This window comes from Myripristis murdjan, chromosome 12 (assembly GCF_902150065.1).
Source record: "Myripristis murdjan chromosome 12, fMyrMur1.1, whole genome shotgun sequence".
Taxonomy (NCBI): Eukaryota; Metazoa; Chordata; class Actinopteri; order Holocentriformes; family Holocentridae; genus Myripristis; species Myripristis murdjan.
In genome coordinates this window covers 2,137,885-2,162,205 of record NC_043991.1, presented here as the reverse complement: position 1 = coordinate 2,162,205, position 24,321 = coordinate 2,137,885, and the positions used below count along the sequence as shown (strand labels likewise).

Sequence of the window (24,321 nt, the reverse complement as noted above, 5' to 3'; positions counted from 1 at the left end):
TACGTGAAAAGATAAAGATAACACCTGAAATCAAAAGACAATGAAAGCAAGAAATGATAAAAGGTCCAAAATGATTCAAATTCAGTGCTAAATATGGTAGACGTGAAAACAGCCATAGGTACGTCCATAAATAACAAATGAATGGCTCAGTGAAAAGTCCTCAGATGCCTTCAGTCTACCACCTTCTCAGATAGCCCTTTTCCACCAAAAAGAACCTGGTGCTAGTTTGGAGCTGGTGCTAGAGCCGGTGCTTAACTGGTGCCAACAAAGAACCGGTTTGCTTTTCCACGGGCCAACAGCCAAGCGGAGCCAAGTCAGAGCAACGCCATGACGTCATCGTAAAACGTGATCACGTGGGTGTGCGAGATGCTCACTCGGAATCACAACAACAAACATGGACGAGCCACCGTAGCGATGCAAATACTGCTCGTGTGTTTACAAGCCTACATTGCGGTCCAGAGGTGAAAAACGCAATTATTGCCGGCTACCCGTTGTATTCATGGTCGGAACGAACGGTGACTACGTTTAGCTATACGTTTATAGCGATCGCTGCTCCGGTTAAGTCCGCCCACCAATGACGCGGTGGGCCCCGTCATCGGTTCTTTCTCTGGCTCCCGTTAAGCCCCTGCTCGCCGTTGGTGCTTGCTTGGAACCGATTTGGAACCAGTTGGGTCGGTGCTTGGGCGGTGGAAAACCAAAAAAACTGGTGCTAAGTCAGGCACCGGCTCCGAACCAGCCCTGGTGGAAAAGGGGTAAGAGTAAAACTGAAGAACAAGAGCTTCTGCATCACATGACACCAGCACCCAGTCTCTTGACCAATCAGGGCCAAAGTTATGAGCATTTCAACAGACTGACCAGGTGATGGCAGTAGAGGTGGGCCCATTAATATATTGATATAATATGGATACAGTGATATGAGATCAGATATCATGTGGGATTTGGGATATGGTAATATCTTCTGGCATCAGTGTTGTCCTCTCCTGCTTTTAAAGGCTGCATTACAGGTTCAAAACAGTTCCAAGACAACAGTTACCAAGAGGGAACGTGATCAGGATGGTAAAAGTTGGACATATCAACTCCATCCCATCATGCCTAATCTGTGAAAGATACCAGAATGCACTGATATGCCCACATGGGATTTTTGTCCCTGATGATTCATCAAAGAAAATATTGGAATCCTTTGTGAATCCATAGTTGGACCAAGACCTCGATGATGGTGTCCTCTATACGTTCTGTGGAATTACCACAAGAAATATCAGATTCCCACAGACGGAGGCCATTTGGACCCCTGCATGTTGAAATAATGTACAATATCATCACTCAAGTTCACAGTTTTTCCATTTCAACACACAAGGATTGTGTGAAAATACAGTTTGACATCAATTTGAAATGTAAGCCTGTAAAACTCCTGTTCAGCTAACAGAATATTACATGTTCACACATCATTAAAAAGTGCAGTCTGACCTGAGAGTCTTCAGTCTGCAGTTTGGACTCTCCAGTCCAGCAGACAGCAGCTTCACTCCTGAATCCTCCAGCTGGTTCTCACTCAGGTCCAGCTCTGTCAGATGGGGGTTGGACTTCAGAGGCGAGGCCACGGTTTCGCAGTGAGTCTCTGAGAGTCCACAGCCAGAAAGTCTGTAATTACAGATTTAATGTCAAGTCTGTGATTTTCTTGTGTTTATATAGTGTTATATTATAATAATATTAAATTGTATTACAGGATACAAATTTTTTGAAACGCGCTTCATGTGTAATATCAGAAGAAACCAAGCAGTAGAAACCTGATGCTCAAGTTCAATTACACAGCAAAAACTCTGATTTTGAGGTATTGTAGGGGTGAGCTGCTGTGGGCATCACCATCATGTTGCCTCCTTTTTACCCTGGACTGGCTGAAGTATATTTTTTCTAACAGAATCAATCCTTTATCCTGAATATTTAGAGAACTACATATCTTTATTGTATTTCTGACGGTGTCAAATATGGAAGCAGATCTACACTGTTTGTATAATGTTGATTTCACATCAGGACTAACCGAGCCTTCCTGCAGTTCCTCACAGCTGGGATCAGTCTCCGTCGTCCCTCCGCTGATGTGTTGTACACCTTCAGGTCAAACTCATCCAGAACCTCCTCTGACATCTGCAGCATGTAGGACAGAGCTGAGCAGTGGATCTCAGAGAGTTCCTTCTTTGATCTGTTCTCTGACTTGAGGAACTCTTGGATATCCTGATTTACTGAGAGGTCGTTCATCTCCATCAAACAGTGGAAGATGTTGATGCTTCTGTCAGGTGAGACAGTACTGACGTTCATCTCCTTCAGGTTTCTGATGACTCCCTGGATGTCTTCTGGTCTGCTCTTTTTCCGACCCAGCAGGCCTCCTAAGAACTTCTGGTTGGACCCCAGCAGGCCTCCTAAGAGCTTCTGGCTGGACTCCAGTGAGAGGCCATGAAGAAAACGGACAAAGAGGTCCAGGTGACCATTTTTGCTCTGCAGGGCTTGAGACATGACTTTCTTCAGGAAGATATCCAACGATGGCTCATTGTCAACTCCTTTATTCTTGCGTGTTCTCATGACTCTGGCCAGTACCTCTGTGTTCCTGTTGGTGTAGCAGTGGAAGATGTAGACTGCAGCGACAAACTCCTGAATGCTCAGATGAACAAAGCAGTAGACTTTTCTCTGGAAGAGCACACACTCGGTTTTGAAGATCTCTGTGCACACTCCTGAGTACACCGAGGCCTCTCTGACATCAAGACCACACTCCTTCAGGTCTTCTTGGTAGAACATCAGGTTGCCTTTCTCCAGATGTTCAAACGCCAGCCTGCCCAGCTTCAGAAGAACTTTCCTGTCAGTCTTCATCAGTTTCTGCTGACTCCAACTCCACCATCTCCTGTCACGACTCTCACCATACTTGTGCTTCTTCCTCTGTGTCTGAACCAGCAGGAAGTGTGAGTACATCTCAGTCAGGCTCTTGGGCAGCTCTCCTCTCTGGTCTGTAAACATGTGCTCCAGAACTGTAGCAGTGATCCAGCAGAAGACTGGGATGTGGCACATGATGTGGAGGCTCCTGGACGCCTTGATGTGTGAGATGATTCTGCTGCACAGCTCCTCATCACCGGATCTCCTCCTGAAGTACTCCTCCTTCTGGAGGTCAGTGAACCCTCGCACTTCTGTTACCCTGTCAACACAAGTAGGAGGGATCTGATTGGCTGCTGCAGGTCTGGAAGTTATCCAGAGGAGAGCCAAGGGAAGCAGATTCCCCTTGATGAGGTTTGTCAACAGCACATCTACTGATGATGTCTGTGTGACATCAGACATGACCTCATTGTTCTGGAAATTCAATAAAAACCTGCTTTCATCCAGGCCGTCAAAGATGAACACGACTTTACAGACGGCGAGCTTCTCTGCTGTGACCGTCTGTAATGTTGGATGGAAAACACGGAGCAGCTGGAGAAGACTGTAGCGCTCATCTTTGATCAAGTTCAGCTCTCGGAACGAAAGCAGAACCACAAGACTGACATGTTGGTTTTCCAAGCCCTCTGCCCAGTCCAGAGTGAACTTCTGCACTGAGAAGGTTTTTCCAATGCCGGCAACGCCCTGTGTCACAACTACTCTGATGTGTGTGTCTTGGCCAGGTAAGGGTTTAAAGATGTCCTGGCACTTGATTGGAGTGTCACTGAGGGTCTCCATCTTGGATGTTGTCTCCAGCTGCCACACCTCATGTTGGGTATTAACCTCTTCCCTCCGCCCCTCTGTGATGTAGAGCTCAGTGTAGATCCTGTTGAGGGGGGTTCCAGTTCCTGCTGCAGCAGTTCCTTCTGTCACAAATTCACATCTCCTCCTCAGACTGATCTTATGCTCGTCTAAAACCTCCTGCAGACCGCCGTCCACTGGGCTGGTTTGACTGGGTGTCCACAGTCCAGGTCTTGTTCTGGATCTTTCTCCACACTGGGGACAGGCAGGATCTCTTGATGGATCAGACTGGTCCCAGTATGAGGTGATGCACCGTCTGCAGAACCAGTGTCCACAGCTGGTGGAGACTGGATCCCTCAGGACCTCCTGACACAAAGCACAGCAGGACAGCTGCTCTTTCACATCACCTCGACTCCTCTTCCTGTCCCTGTGGAGATGAAAGCAGCTTGTTTATGTTTAGACAACATTACGTTTTAACCGAAATCTTAAAATCTTTTATAAAATGTCATAAGTGGTCTCTTATGTCACTTTCAGTGACTACATTTTCATAGATTGCAATATTCTAATATTAATGCAATTAATATAGTATTTACAAGACTAAATGTCCATGTAAGCAGCATGACATCCACTTTGAGTTTCTGCAGCAGATTATGACAAATACAGCAATCCATGTGCTTGACAGCTCATGTTTTTTTGATTTTTTATTGTCAATCCGTAAAAGAAAAGTTGACCAACAACAAAAGCAAAAAATCTCCACAATACAGCATGAGGAGGAAACTCACTGCAACAAGCTTTCAACAAGCAAAAGAGGAAGACACCCCCTTGATTTAACCCTGAGATTAGTCACCATTGTTATGACTCCAGTGAAGACCCTATTAGGGCTGAACGATTTATCATTTTCTGATCGAAATTGCAATTTCAGACGGTGCGATCTTGAGATCGTAAAAGCTGCTTTTTTTTTTTTTTTCAGCCCTCCTGACTGACCCAGGATCTGTTGTGTCAACTATTTTACACATACATGCCGTCTCCCTACCATCCTGCCATCATGCCCTGTCAAGCTCATCAATCAGAAGCGGCATGCTACGTGAGGACAGGTCACGCTAACCAATCAGAAGTGGCCATTGTCCAGGCAACGGCATACACACTCGTAACAACAAGCTGCTGTCCCTAAATAACGTGTTTGAAATGGCTTCAGCTGAACCAGAAGCGGAGTTAGGGGTTTGTAAGTGCCAGCTATTGTTGTTGTGGTGTTTTGTATTGGATTTTCTTTGCATGCCATATTTGGTCACTTTCAAGGTGAGTCACGTGGTGTTGGTGGTACGTCAGCAGCGTAGTAAAATCAGCTGTTCTGGAGCGGGCTTTTCTTATGAATGAACTGAGAGGGGGAGAGGGGAGGTCTCACTTTTGCTGACCGCTTTTGGACGGCTTTTGAATGCCTCGAATGGTTTTTGATCGCTCACCAGTGTCGAATGAATTGTGCCTTTTTTAAGCTTTGGAAGGTTGTTTTCACTGTGTGTTTTTATCAGCAATAAATAATCAAAACGCAACGCCTTTGAAGCGAAGATTTATTGACAAGCCAGCGCGTCCGGCAGGTAAGATCTTCTCCCCTGCTTAGCCTCTTGGCGACTATATTTGCCTTTTGGATAGTCGCCTCTACAGGATTTAATCCCAAAAAAGCAGCACGTCGGTCACATGGGAGTATTTCAGGTTTGAGACTGCAGACGTGCACCAGAAACAGGTACTGAGCAAAGCCTGTCGAACATCCAGCAGCAACACAACCAACTTAGACCGGAACTTGAAAAATGACCACAGCATTTACATGATGAGTGCATGACCAAAACGTCTGGTGAAAAGTCGAGTTAAAGTGATGCTCAAGCCCACTGCAGCAAACAATTACAGTTACAATTACAGCGTCGTTTGCTGTGTAACTCCGTATAACAAGAGCAGCTGCACACACCGGGAGGTAACGACTGCCATAACACACTACATTGCTAAATACATGGTGTCTAAATACATTTCAAAACCTCCTCCGCATGCTGGACAGAGGATATGATTCGCTCCCGCATCTCCTTCAGCCAGGCTGCCATCCCACAGCTGTACGCAGAGTGTGAGGGAAAAGTAACAGAGCTGAAAAATGTGGAGTGTTGTTACTTATTTAACATCGTTTTTTTAATTGTTTTGTATTTTATTACATTTTTCAACTACACACAATTAAGGATTTTTGCAGTACTTAAAATAAGACAGCCAAATGTGACTCTTTTAGTTCTTCAGTTGTAATAACTGCTGTTAGTCAAGGACTTTAAATAATGCATGTTTCTTGGCAATAAATACATGTTGGAAGCAATTCTTACCTTTTGATTATTCATCCTTGCATTAGAGTAAATAGCATTTAATGTTTTGATAGTATGATGTAATTTTCTGTCATGTTTTAAATTTGTTACTGTACATGGTGAATATTGCACGGAAGCTTGATTTGAAGAAATATCGCGAATAAAATCGAAATCACAATATCTGCCAGAAAAATCGCAATTAGATGACCTAGACCCATAACAACTTTGGCCACCACTGCTCACGGTGAAGCACTTCCATGCTGACACGTGTGTGTGTGTGTGTGTGTGTGTGTGTGTGTGTGTGTGTGTGTGTGTGACGTGAGCCATGGTGCATCACATGCACATCAGTCTGACCAGCACAGGATCAGATTTATCTGTCAGTCAATGTGAATCGAAACTTCAGACACAGGTGTGTGAAGACCTTGTGAGTGCAGGTGCAAGTGGAAATGTTCTCAGGTGTTTTGGTGCAAAACATCAAACAGCATCATAGTTTGTGGAAAACAGCACAGACCCAGATGTGTTTTGGTTGAACAGCTGGATTGCAGAGCAGGGAGCAGTCATTTCTCTCTTTGCAGGCTCTTTTCTTGATCTCCTCACTACTTGCTCTGCTATATAATCTCATGTCATCATATTCCATCAGGCTTACAGTCTAAAGCCCAACACACACCGGTGGCGCAGCGCGGTGCGTCAGGTGACGCGCGTCACCTGACACACCCAACACAAACTGGAAGCGTTGCACTGTAGAACGTCAGTAACCTTCCTCATGTGATAACTCCCCTGCTGACCTACTGTGCCAGTTGGACGTCTATAATTAAAGATATATGATAAGGATCCAACGTCCAGTTTTCATTGTATCACCTTGAGTTCAACACGTTTTATCTTTAAAAAATTATATGACCAACATAATTCATTACATTTCATTTATTTATTATACATGAAAATAATTAAACACAACGTTTTAGTTATATGTAAAACTGCCATGACTCATTTAAAAACTGATTTACAGCAAAGTGAAGACAGTGACGTTTTAAAATCATGTGTTGACACCCAGTAACGTTACTGAAACTGGATTTCTCACCTGAAGAGCCGATCTCTAGAGCTACAGCTCGCTACAGCTCGAAAATACAGGAAAGTGCTACAGAAGCAGAGAAGAGCAGCTACGGAAGCTGGGATGGACATCCGGAAGGGAGAAAATACGTTTTTTCAGGCGCGTTGACGCTGGAAATAGGACAGTGGCGTGAAAGGTAGCAGCACGGCGCGTCAATGCGTGTCTAGTTGCCGCCGGTGAGTGGACATACATAGAAAATAATGGGGGCGGCTGTTTGACGAGCGTCATACGCCGCCGGTGTGTGTTGGGCTTAACAGCTGTCTTACTTTGTGTCTGAAGGTCCAGGTTCAGCACTGAAGTATGGAGGTGGATCTTTAGACCAGTCGCTCTTCATGGACAGACAGCTGGACACTGCAGACTCTGCTCTGTGGCAGGAACCTCTGGAAACACAAATGTTTGAAACATGTTATTAGTTCTTGTAAATCAGGGCTCCAGACTAACTTTTCCACTGGCAGCACTGGTGCTCCCAGCTTTCCCAGTCGCTCACAGCAGCTCATGATTTGGCCGCAGCCTTTTTTTGTGAGGGGGGGGTCCAGCTAAAAGAGTGGATGTTGCTCATGACCTGAAGCATCAGTTTTGGTGTCACGTCTACTTTCTCCATGTGCCACAAACAGATTTCACAAGAAAACAGTGAACACACACTGCACTCTAGCAGCTGTCTTACTTTGTGTCTGAAGGTCCAGGTTCAGCACTGAAGTCTGGAGGACCTCCTTTAGACCGGTCACTCTTCATGGACAGACAGCTGGACACTGCAGACTCTGCTCTGCCCTCCTCTTCCTCCACACAGTCACTCATCTTCTGATTTAAGTCAGTCTAAGAGGTGCAAACACACACACACACACACACACACACACACACACACACACACACACACACACACACACACCAAAGGGATGATATATGGGTTAATGTTCTATTTTCCTAATGGACAACAGGCATTAGCTGTATTAAATGGAGTCAGTGCAGCTGCACATAAATAATGTGTGTTTCAACATATCAGTTATTTTGTTGATATTTTATATTACGTTTATATTTATAATAAGATTTTTGTTGTTTTTTTCTTCATTTCAAATATCGTTATTTTGCAAATGTATGTATTTTTTATTTTATTATTATTATTTGGTCATTCTTTATATGGATCTCATGTCATTTTTTGTTATTAACGTCTTGCTAATTATTTGCTGTATTTTATTATTATTATTTTTTTTTTTGCTCATTATTTTTTTCCCCATGTCTCACAAAGTAATATAGTGAATTTACGCAGGTGATAGAGGGTTAATAATACACACACTGAAACACACACACACACATACACACTGAGGCCCGAACCTTACAGTGAAATTCGACATTTTAATTTGAATTTGTCATGGCGACCAGTTTCATGCATGCAGCGTTTGGTCTTTGTAAAGGAGCCGGGAGTCGCTGATGATCTGCACAAATAAATGCAGATTCACAAATAATTTGTGAAGCACAAATTCCCTTTAGGAAAGCACAAATGAAAGAGTGTGAATGCAGCAAAGCTCATGGACGTGTTTCCCTGTTTCTGTTCCAATCCAGAGGCTGCGTTCCAGACGCTGCGCTCACCAGCAAATCCTGGTGTCGTCATGAAACCTGCAAATCTTTCTTTCGGTAGTTTTGGTGGCGCACCGTGTTCCCTTCATGTCTTTTTCTTGTTGTTTTCAGAGAACAGAGCCTCAGCAGAAAAACACAAACTCCTTTCCATCAAATCTTCAAAGCAGATGATGCTTTCTTGTTAAGGAGCCACAGGTTTGGCCCTTATTCTCTTTTCTGTGTTGAGGGAACAGAGGCCTGTTCTCACCCTGACAAACAGGAAACACTTTGCTTCCTTTTCAGGCTGGAAAAAGAAAAGGCCACAGGCCTGTTCAGGGCCCTGGGAACACAGGGGGCCCTGCTCAGTTTGCAAACTATTAATACATGTGCATTTTAATTAATTTATTTATTCATTTGTCAATTTTCTAGTGGCGGGTTTCATACATACAGATCCGTCTGTATTTCCTGTGGAATAAACGGAATTAAACGGCTTTAAAAACGTGCTGTCTGACGGATAGAACTGGCTAACATTTGTTTTTACCGCCTGAGGAGATTTTTTTCATCACCACAAAGAAAATGATCACTGCTTTACTTTTTAATTTGATTTCTAACAGATGAACTCAACAGTGGAAAAATGCAGCTCGAAAATGGCGTCAGACAAAAGTAGCGACTCACAGCAAAAGCGGAACTTTCTTTCTTTCTTCCTTCATTTCTTTGTTCCATTCTTTCTTCTTGGACTTGAAGTCAAAGAAGAAACAGAAACGTGTGCAGCTCTTCTACATCATGACAGTGTGACAGAAGTCCAACATTAATGATGATGATGAGCTTCCTGGTCGCGGCTCGTCCAAAGTTTCACTTTCACTTGTGCTGCGTTCACGTCCTCATCGGAGTCATGGGAGAATTCACTCCCACCTGCATCCACAGGTAACAACCGCTGCCGACGCCCCTCCGGCCGCTAGCGGCCCCCCTCCAGCAGATGGCGCCCTAGGCAACCGACTGTTCCGCTTATGCCCAAAGCCGGCCTTGAGTGTACCACCATCTAGTGGATTTACAGTGACACTACAAATACAACTGAGCTCTGATCCCCTCTGTGAGCAATACATAATTAATGATCAATAATGCAGCATGATGTTATGAACTGATGATTTTAAGTTGTGTGTGTCTGTTTTTTTTTTTTTTTTTTGTGAACTTTTGGATTGCTTATTTATGAAATTATATGTATGTATTTCATTGTTTTCCTCTCTAATAATTAAAATTTGGGAGGAGTAGTAGAATTATATTCTGACAAGTGGTTCTTGAAAGACCTATTTGTGTGGACGGTTCCTTAAAGAACCTCCAAAAGTGCCTCAAAGAACCATCAAAAACAGGTTCCATTTCTAAGAAAGTTCTTTGTGGACCCAACTGGTTCAATAAAGAGCCCTTTTTTAAATGTTTCTGTTAAAAGGCTCTTTGTGCATGCACAAAGAGCCTTTTAGAGATGGGGGTTACAGTTTAAGAGGATCATTGAATTTAAAACAACCAAAGCAAAAAGCATGTGCATCTCTGTTTGTGGGCTGCTGCTTTGGAATGACTCAGACGAAATGACCAGAAGGAGTAATCACATCAAAGCATCTATAAACAATCAATCATGGACATGTACAAGAGAGAGCTTGAAAAATGAGAATTGTACATACTTAGTATATTTTATTTTTTGTGGCATTAAGTTGGTTTGCCTATGGTGGGCTATTTGTTTTGCATTGTAAAGAGGCTCTTATTTAAATTTAACCTAATGAAGCAGTAAGGAGGGGCAGGACTAGATAAACACGGCTTTTTTCTGTCCCTTCTCAGACATATAATAATAATAATAATAATAATATGGTGTTGTGTAAATGAATATGTTATGAATTAGTTGACTGTACAGTTCATTTCTATTCTAGTGGGGCGGTTAAGCTCATTATATGGAAGATATTGTGCATTTTATGACAGAAGCATGAAACTTTCAGCATATCATCTACATACCCCAAGGTTTGATTTTAGACGTGGAACCACTTTTTATCTGACCTCTGGTGACCTTGAGGGGTCTTTGACTTCAGTAGGCTATTGCATTTTCCCACTTTTCGTCCCATTATTTTCCATTATAATAATATATATGTTTGTTAAAATGTCAGTTTTGTTCTAATAAAAACATGAACTTGCTAAGCCATGGCCTTGTGTCTATTATTATACTGATTATAAATCAGTTTGTAGCAGGATTTTATTGTAGTCGACCAGCAGAGGGCAGTAGCCTGAAGTGCACATGAGAGAAGAGGAAGCATGTTGATGTATGGACAGGTGAGTATTTTACAGTTTTTCTCGATTGCTAAAACACTAAACCCTGTTGTCTGAACCAAATGCTCCATTGCCTGAACCCACTGATTGAATCAGTCACTCTTTTGGCAAAACCATAAGCACGTTTCACCTGTTTAGACACAACTTACCAACACATTTTCATTGTAATGCACCTGTGTTGCATAATGGTGAGCACTGGTGGCAAAACTCAAACACAAGTAAAGCACTGGTGTCACTGGTTGAACACAACAACTCAAAATTGATCACACTTTTGGCTCATGATGTGAGGGAACATATACAGTTTTTTTTATTCGCTTTTTCCAGTATAATGAAACTGGGATCCACTTTGTCGTCATATTCACCTCCAAACCACAGCAGAAGTTTTCTTTTGCAAATGTGTTCATACCTTTTCATTGGATTCACACATTTTTCACATTCTTTTGCACAACACTTCTCACATGTGTCATTTACATGGCCCTGACTCCATTGACCTCACTATGGTAGTCAAAAGCAAAACATCTGCTCACAGCTGATAGAAATGGCCTGCATCACTGTGAAATCACTAGTGCACCTGCATCACTACCCTTTCCACAAATCACCAATCAATCAGTATACACCTACAAAAAAGGGCCTATAAATTGTATTCTGTATTTTTTTTCAACTCCTTTGAGTTTTTCTGTGTAATACTGTATGTGACTTACCGTATTTCAGTTTTTGCCATCAATACAGTAAAATTTCACTTCAAAGTCTTTCTGACTTTGGATGCAATTCTTTACTGTAAGTTCACATTTGAATGTGCAGCTCACAGGAGAACCTTGTTCAAACTGATAGCTGTATTTTGTATTCTGCTGTCAGCTGTGTTACAGTACAGTAGAGCTGATTGAAGGAATCTACTCATTTGTGCAGAAGTTGAGTTGTTTGAGGGAAATATTGGATTTTGCTACTTGCTTTACAATATGTAACTATGTAAATTGTCAAAAAAAATATGACTGCAATACACCGGAAAAAGTAAAGTGGAACATGCTCAGACTAAAAAGGGTATGTTGCATTTTAGTGATGAGTATGAAGTGAGTGAGTGGCTGGATTATGTCGCCTGACTGCAAGTTGTGTTGGGTGGTCACAAAATGTACTTTTGCTGCATGTTTGAAATGTTTTGTCATGGTAAGAGCCTTTTGCAAACAAAATGTGTTATTTTGGGAAGTGCGCCTCTCATCAGGCCGATGGATTTACTGTTTTGATACCAGCGTTTCTGAGTTGACAGAGGAGGTAAAGCGATTGAAAAAAACTGTATAAGCCAGTTCAGAGAGCACTGCTTTGTGAGGCCCTACAATGGATAGAAATCTGAGAGGAGGAGTTTGTGTGAGAGGAGGTCGAGGAGGTTGAGGAGGTCGCGGAGGTCGACCCAGTATGGAGAAATGATGCTGTGGCTGAGTAATGCACTTCTCATTTGTATATTTTTGTACTTTATTTTTACGTAGGCTTACTGTATACAAGTGCTAAATGCACAAGATTTCTGTTATTTGTACTTTTTTTTTTACTATATACAAGCGCTAAATGCACAGGTTTTTTGGTTTGCTACATGCATTTAGCCTACAGTGAACACTAAATATTTATTTCTACAGCTTCATGTCCTGAGCATTGTGTTTTCTATTTTTCTATGTAGTGTTTAGTGACTGCTCAGTAGTGTTTTTAATTTTGATTGACTCAGGGCACAATTTGACAACACAGTTCAGTTTTGAGCACAGATTGAACTGTTTTGAGGTGAAAGTTTGGTTTTGCAAGAGCAGTCTGAGGTTTTGTGAATGTAGCTTGAAAATTGGGTTTTGTGTTCACAGGTTAGAGAAAAGGAGAGCAACTTTTGAGAAATGTGTCTTAGCAATCGAGAAAAACTGTAATCATGTTCTTATTGATCAAATACTATTTCTAGCTGTTGATGATGAATGGAATGTTGTTGATGATAAATTAACTTTGCTCTTGTGTTAATTTTCTGTAACTTTCCCCTGTGTTCGGGTCAGTTTTGACCTGTGTTTTAAATCAGCCATAAAATACCAACAAAAACAATTATTTATCATCCAATTTGTTTCTTATCTTTTGGTTACCTTGTTAGGCTTCCGTAACCATGAAAAATTGGTTTTAATATTTTTCTTGTGCCCCCTTGTGGGCCTTTCTTTTGACAGCACACCCCTCGTTTTCAATATTAAAAAATTGCCAAAAATCCCAAGAGAATTATATAAATAAATGAAAGGTTGTTATGCTACCTGACTATTACTGAGGGGTATTAGAACACATTTCTTAAATCTTCATAATTTTTTGTTTTTTAATTTTAATATTATTAACTATAGTAACATCTATGGTGTTACAGGTCAATTTTGACCCATATATACAGTATTTACTTCAAGAAAAAGGCCAATAAAACAAGTCTTTTTTTGTACAAAATAAAAAGCAGAACTAGTAATATTACAAAATGCAGATGTGCAAGGTGAAACAAACAAGAACAAACAACCAATCAAGCAAATCAAACCAACAGAAATCAAGAACATGCGTGTGTGTGTGTGTGTGTGTGTGTGTGTGTGTGTGTGTTTAGATGCATGTGTGGCAAAAAGGGACACTTTTAGTGTGTTCTTTGCAGATATATTTTTTGCAGGTGAAGCACACTCTTCAGCAAGTTGATACAACACTGTGCCTGCATCATGTCAAAACGCCATATCCTGATTGATCCAGCCCAGCCTTCTACATCTAAGAAGCTGCATCGCCCCACTAACTGGGAACTCTGTGCTCTCTGCCAAGTGGAAACACGGCAAGATTTGCAATGCCCTGCCCGCTCAAGTAAGCCACCAGTAGGCAGTGGTTATGTGTCATTGGCGAGGGATCTTCTTGAATTTCAAGAATTTGGACAGATACCTGCTGTGCTGGACCTGAATAGGCTGGATGAAGGGAATGGCACAGTGACATAAGTCATGCCGAGTAAGACACAGTCAAACCAAACTGCAGCGACGGCAGAGGTCACTAGAAGGTCCAGCTCAGCAGGTATCTGTCCAAGGCTGTAGAAGACTGGGCTGGATCAATCAGGATATGACGTTTTGACACAATTAGTGTGGTTAACCGCCCCACTATTCTGGTCGTTCGACTTTTTTTTTTTTTTTTTTTTTTTTTCAGAAGAATTGTCAACTGATATGTTGAACTGTTGGAGACAAATAAAAAAAATTCAATTCAGTTTAATACAACTTTATTAATCCCCAGGGACAGTTCAGTTTTGGGTCACCAACACACACATGAACACGTACACTGACACTTGAATTTACAGGATCCTCACACACAACACACTCAGAACCTGAAACAGAATAAAGTGAAAAATCGACATCCTGCCAACATCATGATGTGAAACTGGTCATTTCCTGCTTTTAAAGGCTGCGTTACAGTAAAGAGATGCATTATTCTGACCTTATCAGACTGTTAGCTGTGTTATTATTTGGGCCTCATATCCTCATGACTGATTATTATTTAGTAAAAATCTCTGGGGTGTAAATGTCTGATGAGAGCACAGAACAGTCACTCCTACAATATCATCAAAATTATCAATATCCTGGTATTTGGTCAGAGATATTGTGATGTTTGATTTTGTCCATATCACATCTTCACACACACACACACACACACACAGCTCTGCATCAGGAGCGACAAGGCAGCAGCGGCGCAGCGAACACCTCCAGTCTGTTAAAAAATAAAACACACACTCACACACACACACACACACACACACACACACACACACACACACACACACACACACGGGGAGTGACACTGTTTGCACTTTTTTCTGTTTTGTCTGTGATTTTTTTTTTTTTCCAGCTCACTAACGGCACACAAAGCCACATCATTGTGCTCTCCTGGTTATTTTACATGATGTTACAGTGGAGACTGGTGGGGATTAAAGGGACGTTCCACCCAAAAACATTTAAACACTTAAAAACAGCAGGTCGGAGATGCACTGACCATTTTTCTGGTCCCAGTTTGTTGTTTAGTGCATTTTTTTATTGTTCCTGTAGTGCAGAGGCTCTCAGACTTTTTTTCAATAATGTTCCTCCTGTGGGATTTTTTTTTTCAGTCCAGTTGGTCCAGTTGAGCCTCCTGTGGTCAGAGGGTCAGTCCAGTTGGTCCTGACCAGCTGAGCCTCCTGTGGTCAGAGGGTCAGTCCAGTTGGTCCTGACCAGTTGAGCCTCCTGTGGTCAGAGGGTCAGTCCAGTTGGTCCTGACCAGTTGAGCCTCCTGTGGTCAGAGGGTCAGTCCAGTTGGTCCTGACCAGTTGAGCCTCCTGTGCTCAGAGGGTCAGTTCAGCTCCATCAGTGTGAACCAACAACCTGATGCTGAGCAGATTCTCTTGTTTGTGTTTCTGCTTCTTCTTCTCTTCTTCCTCCTTGTTTCCAGCTTCAACCACTGATCCACTTTCTGCATTTGTTTTGGTCAGAGTGAACATATGAACATGAAGATAAAATGTGCTTTATCAAACATATATTTACATTTTTACTGACCTTATTACAACATAGGCTCATTACTTTAGGAATTATGCATGACTTGTGTTTTTTCAAATGAAACATAAAAAAGTCTCCTATGTACTCCAATGTAGAGCCCTGCTGTAGACAACATGTCTGATGTCAGGTTTTAATTTTTCATCACAGCTGCACTTGACTTTGATATCAGAAAATGTTTCAGGATCTAAAACATCAGCGGTAAACGTCAGAGGAGAGAGAGGAGGAGTGAGAGGAGGAGCAAGAGGAGAAGTAAGAGGAGAGAGAGGAGGAGCGAGAGGAGGAGTGAGAGGAGGAGAAAGAGGAAGAGTGAGAGGAACGAGAGGAGGAGAGAGAGGAGGAGTGTGAGGAGCAAGAGGAGGAGCGAGAAGAGGAGCGAGAGGAGGAGTGAGAGGAGGAGCGAGAGGAAGAGTGGGAGGAGGAGTGAGAGGAGGAGTGAGAGGAGGAGCAAGAGGAGTGAGAGGAGGAGTGAGAGGAGGAGCAAGAGGAGAGAAAAGAGGAGCAAGAGGAGGAGCGAGAGGAGAGAAAAGAGGAGCGAGAGGAGGAGCGAAAGCATGAATGAGAGGAGCGAGAGGAGGAGCAAGAGGAGGAGCGAGAGGAGCGAGAGGAGGAGCGAGAGGAGTAGCGAGAGGAGAGAAAAGAGGAGTGAGAGGAGGAGTGAGAGGAGGAGTGAAAGGAGGAGCAAGAGGAGTGAGAGGAGGAGTGAGAGGAGGAGCAAGAGGAGTGAGAGGAGGAATGAGAGGAGGAGCAAGAGGAGAGAAAAGAGGAGCAAGAGGAGGAGCGAGAGGAGAGAAAAGAGGAGCGAGAGGAGGAGCGAAAGCATGAATGAGAGGAGCGAGAGGAGGAGCAAGAGGAAGAGCGAGAGGAGCAAGAGGAGGAGTGAGAGGAGGAGTGAGAGGAGGAGAAAGAGGAAGAGTGAGAGGAGCGAGAGGAAGAGCGAGAGGAGGAGTGTGAGGAGCGAGAGGAGGAGCGAGAAGAGGAGCGAGAGGAGGAGTGAGAGGAGGAGCGAGAGGAGGAGTGAGAGGAGGAGCGAGAGGAAGAGTGGGAGGAGGAGTGAGAGGAGTGAGAGGAGGAGTGAGAGGAGGAGCGAAAGCAGGAGTGAGAGGAGGAGTGAGAGTAGCGAGAGGAGGAGTGAGAGGAGGAGTGAGAGGAGCGAGAGGAGGAGAGAGGAGGAGTGAGAGGAGCCTCAGTTTGTTCTCCTCAGGAGCGCCCAACACAAACATGTTTTCACAGGAAAATGAATACAAGAATAACTTCATCAACAACAGTGCAGCTGATGATGACGAGCTCAGGTCACATGGTGCTGTTATGAGTTAGCAGTTAAACAGACGAACTCCTCTGCTGACGCCGTGACATCAGTGAACGCCACGGCTGTTACCATGGTGACGGGAACCACTCGGAAATACTCTGATTCCTCACAAATGAAACGCCACACACCTGTTCTACCTGCTGCAGCCACAGACCAGAATGCACTGCTGCAACAGGACAGGATGTGTTTTGGGTTTTGGGGTTTTCAAAATAAAACGCAGAAGAAGACGCAGGCAGCAGGTCTTCTGTGTGTGTGTGTGTGTGTGTGTGTGTGTGTGTCACTTGGACACGATGGGCAGCCGGTCTCCTGTGTGTGTGTGTGTGTGTGTGTGTGTGTTTTCATGATAGCGTGGCTCTTCTGGGATTCCTCGCCTGCAGGACGCCCCGGGCCACGCCCAAGAGGAACGGGAGGGTTTATCAGGCGCTCAGATTTACAGACTTCTTCAAAACATCGTTTAACGCAGCAGTGAACGCACCGTGAGGCTGTTTATCTCCACACAGCAACATCACAACGGCACAAAATCACTTTTACATGCAAAAACGACTTTTCCCTCCAGTAGAGCTCACTGACAGGCCCCGGCTCTCTCTCTCTACACTCTGGCCTGGCTCGCTCGCCCGGCCGAGGAACGTGGGAGAAGTGAAGTTTCTCCTCAGACGAGAGTCGCTCTGGACCTCAAGCAGGAACAGGGCCGTGCAGAGACATTTGGAGGGGCAGGTGCTCAAAGTTAAAAGGGGGCACATGGAGCACAGGTTTGAAACACCATACAGAAACATACCTTACAATATAACTGGTTGAACTGCAGCAACCCATATTCATAAAGAATGGAACATGGAATCACAACACACCATATCATCGTCCACACCTCATATATTTGTCAGAGGCCAGTGCAAAGCAAAAGTAGTGTATGTTTTACCTGACGGGGTACACTGAACAGCTTCTGTTGAAGGGCTTGGTGAGGAGGCTGCTGCTGCTGATGTTGCTGGAGGTGGCCTGTATTGATCTGAGAGTGTAGACACTAAAAAGAGCAGGGGAGAGATAGCAGCTGATTAAACAAGTGTTATGTGATCATGACAAGATGCAAAGATAACTAACACTGAAAATGGCTCACTGTGACTGACCTGCCTCACTGCTGATAGTTTGGAGGAGACTGCTTGCTGAGAGAGGCTGCAGCCAAGGCTGACTGCTTGAACTAAACAGAACAAGTTGCTCATTCTTAAACTGAAAGGGGAACATTAATGAGGGGGAAGAGAATAAAGGAGGGGTGGAGGTACAGCCTATAGACACAAAACCAGAATTCAGGCTATGCATTAATTTAGGACATATGAAGATAATGGATTAAGTTGAATTTGAATCACCATTAGACACCGGACTGTTTAACTGTGGCTACTCTTGCTGGAGTCCTTGCTTTTCAGTTTTAATCAAACTGGAGGACAAAAAATTAATCAATTATGACACCTCTTTATTTTCATTTTCACAGCTTTATTTTTGTTTTCTAACCTCAGTAAAGCCAAATGCAACCAACTGTTTTGACACAAACATGCCTTCAACAGGAAATGTTTCATCCTGTATTTATTAACAGACATGTATTCATATTGTATATATAACTAACTGTAACTGTAACTGAAAGGGGGACATTAATAATGGTTGAAAGAGAATAGAGGAGGGGTGTGTGTGTGTGTGTGTGTCTGTGTTTGTCTGTCTGTGTTCGTCAGTGTCTCTCTGTGTGTCTCTGTTTTTTACACATCACAGTGGCATTTTTACTTTGTTGCAGTTATAACAGCAAATTTCTGTTGCCCATGCTCTGAAAAATGTCAGTGACCTCACTGAGGTTGGTTGGAATATCCTTCTCAACTGCCAGTAAAAGAAGCTCTGACAACCTCTCCTCTGTGCAAAGGGTGTGAAATTTTGTTTTCACCGGCTTCAGTTTTGAGAAAGAACGTTCCACAGTTGCTGTAGACATCGGAAGGACTAGGGAAAACCAGATGTGCATTATTTTCTTTGACCACTGAAAGAATAGATGTCACACTGATTGGTGAGCGGCATGAGTACAAAGGATGGAAGACCTTAAGTTCTGTCTGCAATTTGTCTTCTTCTTCAATGTTGTAGAACTGGCACAGTTTCTTCACAGCTTGCAGTGCCTCTGTTGGAATTGTTGCTGTTTTCCAGTTCTCTGGGATGGTCAGGCAGTGGAGGGCATTCAAGATTTCCCATGTGGCGTTATCTTCTCCTTTAACGCGTCTCTGAAGCATTAATGTCATTGTGTCCACAAAAAAGTAATACACTTTAACACGGTAGTAGTCTTGCAAAGTAGGGAAAGTGTGGTCAGCAGTAGCTGTTGTGGCAATGACCTTGAACTTTGCTGGCATTTTCCTCCTCCTAGCTTGACCAGGAATCTCAGTTGGGGGGTCCGGGCCCACTGATGCAGCCTCCTCTGTAGCCTGTACATGTTCTCAAACTCCTCCTCTGTTCTGCTGTGGGCCAGCCTCTGAAAAACTCCATCAACAACTTTGTATGCTTCAGCCAGCTCTATGCCTTTCTGCTGCAAGCATCAGAGGCCATTGCAGTCACCTGGAAGATTGGACAGGTGATCTCCAGACACAGGAAGAATTCAAAGTTGATGCTCTTGAGAAGAATCCTTGCATCACCTGCTGAAGAGTCTGGTGGGGCTTGCTTTGTCATTTCCTCAAGAAACTGCATGACAGCTGGGAGGACCTTCCTCAGAGTGTGAAGGACAGTTTCTCTGCAGGCCCAGCACGTCTGACAGCTTCTGCAGCTCCAGTGGACGCTGATCAAGGTACATTGTCTTCTGCATTTCAATAAATGCAGAGTGTCGTTGATGAGTTGGCCACGAAAGTATAAAGTTTTTCAACTAAGTTGAAAAAGCTGACAAAACAGATGTCTGACTTGTTTGCCTGACAGTGCACATACAAGGCCTTTGGATTTCTTTTTAAGATTCTTGACTGTAGACCCTTAAAGCATCCGCTCATGTTTGCAGCACCATCATACCCTTGACCCCAGATGTTTTCTAACTTCAGATCATTTTCTTCAAGTAGAGCTATCGCTACCTTTTCAAGAGCATCTCCACTTGTGGTATGAACGTTACACACCTGAAGAAAGCGCTCCTTGATTTGCATGTTATGCACGTACCTGATAGCAAAAGAAACCTGTTCAGTGTGTGGAGCTTCTGTGGTTTCATCCATGAGAATTGAAAAGGTTTCGCTCTCTTGGATTTCTTTTTGGATTACTCGTTTGACTGATATGGCCAAAGCTTTGATCAAATCATATTTAGTAATGTGTTATGATCGATGGTATCGAAGGCTTTTTTAGGTCCAAAAATATGCCTATTCCTATTTTTTTGTTATCAATACAATCTGTAATTCTTCTATTAATTCGATTAATGCTAGAGATGTTGATCTGTCCATTCTGAATCCATATTGAATTTCTGTTAGTAGGTTGTGTTTTTCAATGAATTTGTCTAGTCTGTGTGTAAATAGTTTTTCAAGTATTTTGGAGAATTGAGGGAGTAAAGAAACAGGCCTGTAGTTTGTGAAATGGTGTCTATCCCCAGTTTTAAACAGTAGTATCACTTTTGCTATTTCATTTTGTTTGGAAATGTACCTGATTGAAAAGTTGCAGATGTGGGTTAGTGGTTTTGCGATTTCTTCAATAACGTTCTTCACTGTGGTCATATCGATATCGTTCCAGTCTGTAGAGGTTTTGTTTTACAATTTCTCACTATTACTTTCTTTACTATTACTAAACTACAATCTGATGCACATAGAACACACACACACACACACACACACACACACACACACACACACAGTGACATTTCATACCTTTTCATTATACTGTATAGCCACGAATTTAATCCATTCATAATCTGCCCTTTATTATTCCTAGTGCTAATAATAAAGTAAAAAATAAGTGAATGATGTTTTTAAATATTTTTGTGCTTTTATTCAGTTTGACAATCCACATTGCACAAGACAGCAAGGTTCTAAAAGTTATATATTTTGTATGCATATTATATTTAATTTGTGTGTAAATGTTATAAACAAACAAGTACTGATATGTTTAAATGAGAGGTTGAGAAAATCACAATTCAAATTCTTCTAAATATTATTGTTATTGTTGTTGTATTATTACTGCAATAGTCCAAAATTATGTGAATTAGCATATTGCATAGGTTTAGTGAAATAACATAGTCCTCCAGAAACATAGGAACACTGCTTGAGAGTAAAATAATACATGACATCTCTCTAATGCACTTTGCCCATGATAAGAGAAACATACAGAAACAAAAAGAAGCCTGACATACTTTTTCCTCACAGCATACTGTGTGTGGTTAACTCACTCACTCTCTCACTCACTCGTCTGACTCTGCACACAGACGACACAGAGGCTGCTCATTGCTCACTTCACTTCATCAGTCATCTTGCAATTATACAACATGTAGATCCGACCGAGCAATCTGATTGGTCAATCAGACGTTTAGAATGTGCTCAAATGAGCACGGGGAGCCGTGCTCAAATGAAAAAAAACTCATCACTGAAAATATTACTCTGCCTACAGTACAGGCCAAAAGTTTGGACACACCTTCTCATTCAATGAGTTTTCTTTATTTTCATGACTATTTACATTGTAGATTCTCACTGAAGGAATCAAAACCACCAATGAACACATGTGGAGTTATGTACTTAACAAAAAAAGGTGAAATAACTGAAAACATGTTTTATATTCTAGTTTCTTCAAAATAGCCACCCTTTGCTCTGATTACTGCTTTGCACACTTTTGGCAAACATGTTTTCAGTCATTTCACCTTTTTTTGTTAAGTACATAACTCCACATGTGTTCATTCATAGTTTTGAATCTACTAGAATCTACGCATTGAATGACAAGGTGTGTCCAAACTTTTGGCCTGTACTGGATGTCTTATTGCCCGGGTCTGTGTGGTTTCCATGGCAACACGAAATGTTTCACAGAAACCCACATCAAAAGCCACTGTCAACTTTGTTCGCCTGCATAATGGACCGTACTGTTTTTTGTTGTTGTTGTTGTTGTTGTTGTTTTTGTGTGTGTGTGTGTGTGTGTGTGGGTGTTTTTTGTCAGTTTATTTGGTGACCTATGTTTGGATAAATGGCTGAACGAAGAAGACAAGACGGAAGAGAAAAAGGAGAGATACGTGAGAGTGACGAATGAAGGGCTGGATCAGCTGGGGAGACAGGCAATGAAGCCGGAATAGCCCGGTCAATGTCTTAGGCCATCAAGTGTCTACAAGACTACCTGACAAATACCGGGCAAACAGCTGATTTTTTCAACTGTAAGAAAAGAAGAGCTAAACAGATCCTTTCTATAATAAAGAGAATGAAATGCCTCAGCACAGTCAGCACCACGGACAGAACCTGCTGATGCAGATTCAGCACCACAGACAGTACCCGCCGAGACAGATTCAGCAGCACTGACAGTACCTGTCGAGACAGATTCAGCACCACGGACAGTACCCACTGAGGCAGATTCAGCACCACGGACAGAACCTGCTGAGGCGGATTCAGAACCATGGACAGCACCTGCCTCAGCAGATTCAGCACCATGGACAGTACCTGCCTCAGCAGATTCAGCACCATGGACAGTACCTGCCTCAGCAGATTCAGAACCATGGACAGCACCTGCCTCAGCAGATTCAGCACCATGGACAGTACCTGCCTCAGCAGATTCAGAACCACGGACAGTACCTGTCAGATTTTCCACAGAGATGTTCAGCTGTAACTTTGTTCTTGTTATTAATGTGTTAATGTTATCAGTTGTTAATTAGCCTATTAATCATTATTCATTTGTTTATTCTTTATTGCCTAGGCCATTGACTCAATTAATTTATCAATTTGTTTGCATCTGTACATTGAAATGAAAATTTAATAAATCAACACATCTGTTCAGCCTTAATGTGACTGCTTACTGTCATTACTTTTGCTGCTTAGCCACATTTATCAGAGCTGGTGTTAAATTGGAGTGACACACCCCCAACTGAAATAAAACATCTGCCAGTGAGTTTATTAAAAGACAGATGTTTGTTCTGGCGCCGACACTGGAAAGCAGTAGTCTGTATTTAAATATAACTGTTAATATAAGTTGGTTGTAGATAAGGATCAGCTGTGCTGCTGAGTCGCTGTCACGGCACCTGTTAGATTAAAAATTACTAAAAAAAAAATGAAATCAGCAGATTTAAAAATGAAGTCGGCAGAAGTATAACTATCAGTCCATGAAAAAAATATTTTTTTCAAGCGGATATTCTAGTTACAACATGATTGAGCTAGCAAAGCAGTTTTGTGTTGCTATGTGTGGTATTTATTCAGTTTTGGGAAATCACAATGTCTAGAAAACATGATAAGCCCAAGCTGGCTGGCTGACAAGGACAAGTTAACGTCAGATCTCCTGTATTTCCACTGAAACGGAGAGAATACTAGCAAAAAACGTTGATATTTTGAGAGCAAAATGCCCACAGTATGAATACATTTTGATAGTACATTTTATTTTGTTGGTAATAGTTGTATAATCGCATTATTACTCTCAAGGAATACCGAAAACCTACTCACCGGACCAGTTGTTTACTCCCTCGGGTCTTCTTCGGTTTCGCAAGACTAGCAGTGGCTGTCTCTAGCAGCTTAGCAGCGCTTAGCTACATGGCACGTCTGTGTATGTCAGGGCAGTGAGGGCAGAGTGAGGGCACGTAGTGGATCATGTGACCGACCAAGGTAGATCTAAATTATTATTATTTTGTTTTATTTATTATTATTATTTTGGGCCACACAGACAGACTTTCACACACACACACACGCACACACACACACTTACAAAAACAAACAAATAAATAAATAAAAATAAAAAACATCACTTTGACAAAAGGGCACTTTGGGCATCAAGGGGAAAAGGGGCAGGTGCTCCACACTAGTCAAATAATCCGGATTTTAGGGGCAAACGTGCTTGGGCGTGGAACAAACTTGCCAATGTGAGTGGGCCCTCCGAGCCGTTTCATTTTCGACCGACACATCACTAACCACAACCTAACCCTAACCACAGCAGCGTTTCCTGCAGACCTGAGCAACGACTGCTGATCCCTGAACACCCGAGGACTTAGTGGCATCTCAGTGTTTAATGTCTCCAAATACATGATTAACATTGTTTTGTTTTGTTTTGTTTTGTTTTTTGCCTCATATTTAATTAACTTTTCCTAATTTGAAGGAGAAAAGTGGGTAAACATCACATTAACATGATGATGATATGTTTTCAGTGACCTCAAGGCTGTTTTAGCTGAACAAAACATAAGAAATATCAACATTTGACACACATTTGTTTTGGCTGTTTTGGACACTGAGGAACTAGAACATGAAATTTATAAGCTTAAAATAAAAATAATAAAACTTCCCTCTATTCTAGGGCCCTTTTAGCACAAGGACCAGGGCATACCAAACTCATTTATTCAAAAGGTGAGTCAAACTGTGTTTG

General features: G+C 42.5%; 1 protein-coding gene across 1 annotated transcript in view; it reads right to left on the bottom strand.

Annotated features, from left to right (window-relative positions):
• The window catches only part of LOC115369193 (NACHT, LRR and PYD domains-containing protein 12-like), a gene marked incomplete at its 3' end in the record, with an annotated part of 79,965 nt that overhangs the window by 31,168 nt on the left and 24,476 nt on the right, over positions 1-24,321 (bottom strand). Inside the window, exon 8 of the mRNA XM_030065761.1 lies at positions 1,465-1,635. Coding sequence (XP_029921621.1) covers positions 1,465-1,635 — 171 coding nt within the window. The remainder of the gene's footprint in view (positions 1-1,464; positions 1,636-24,321) is intronic.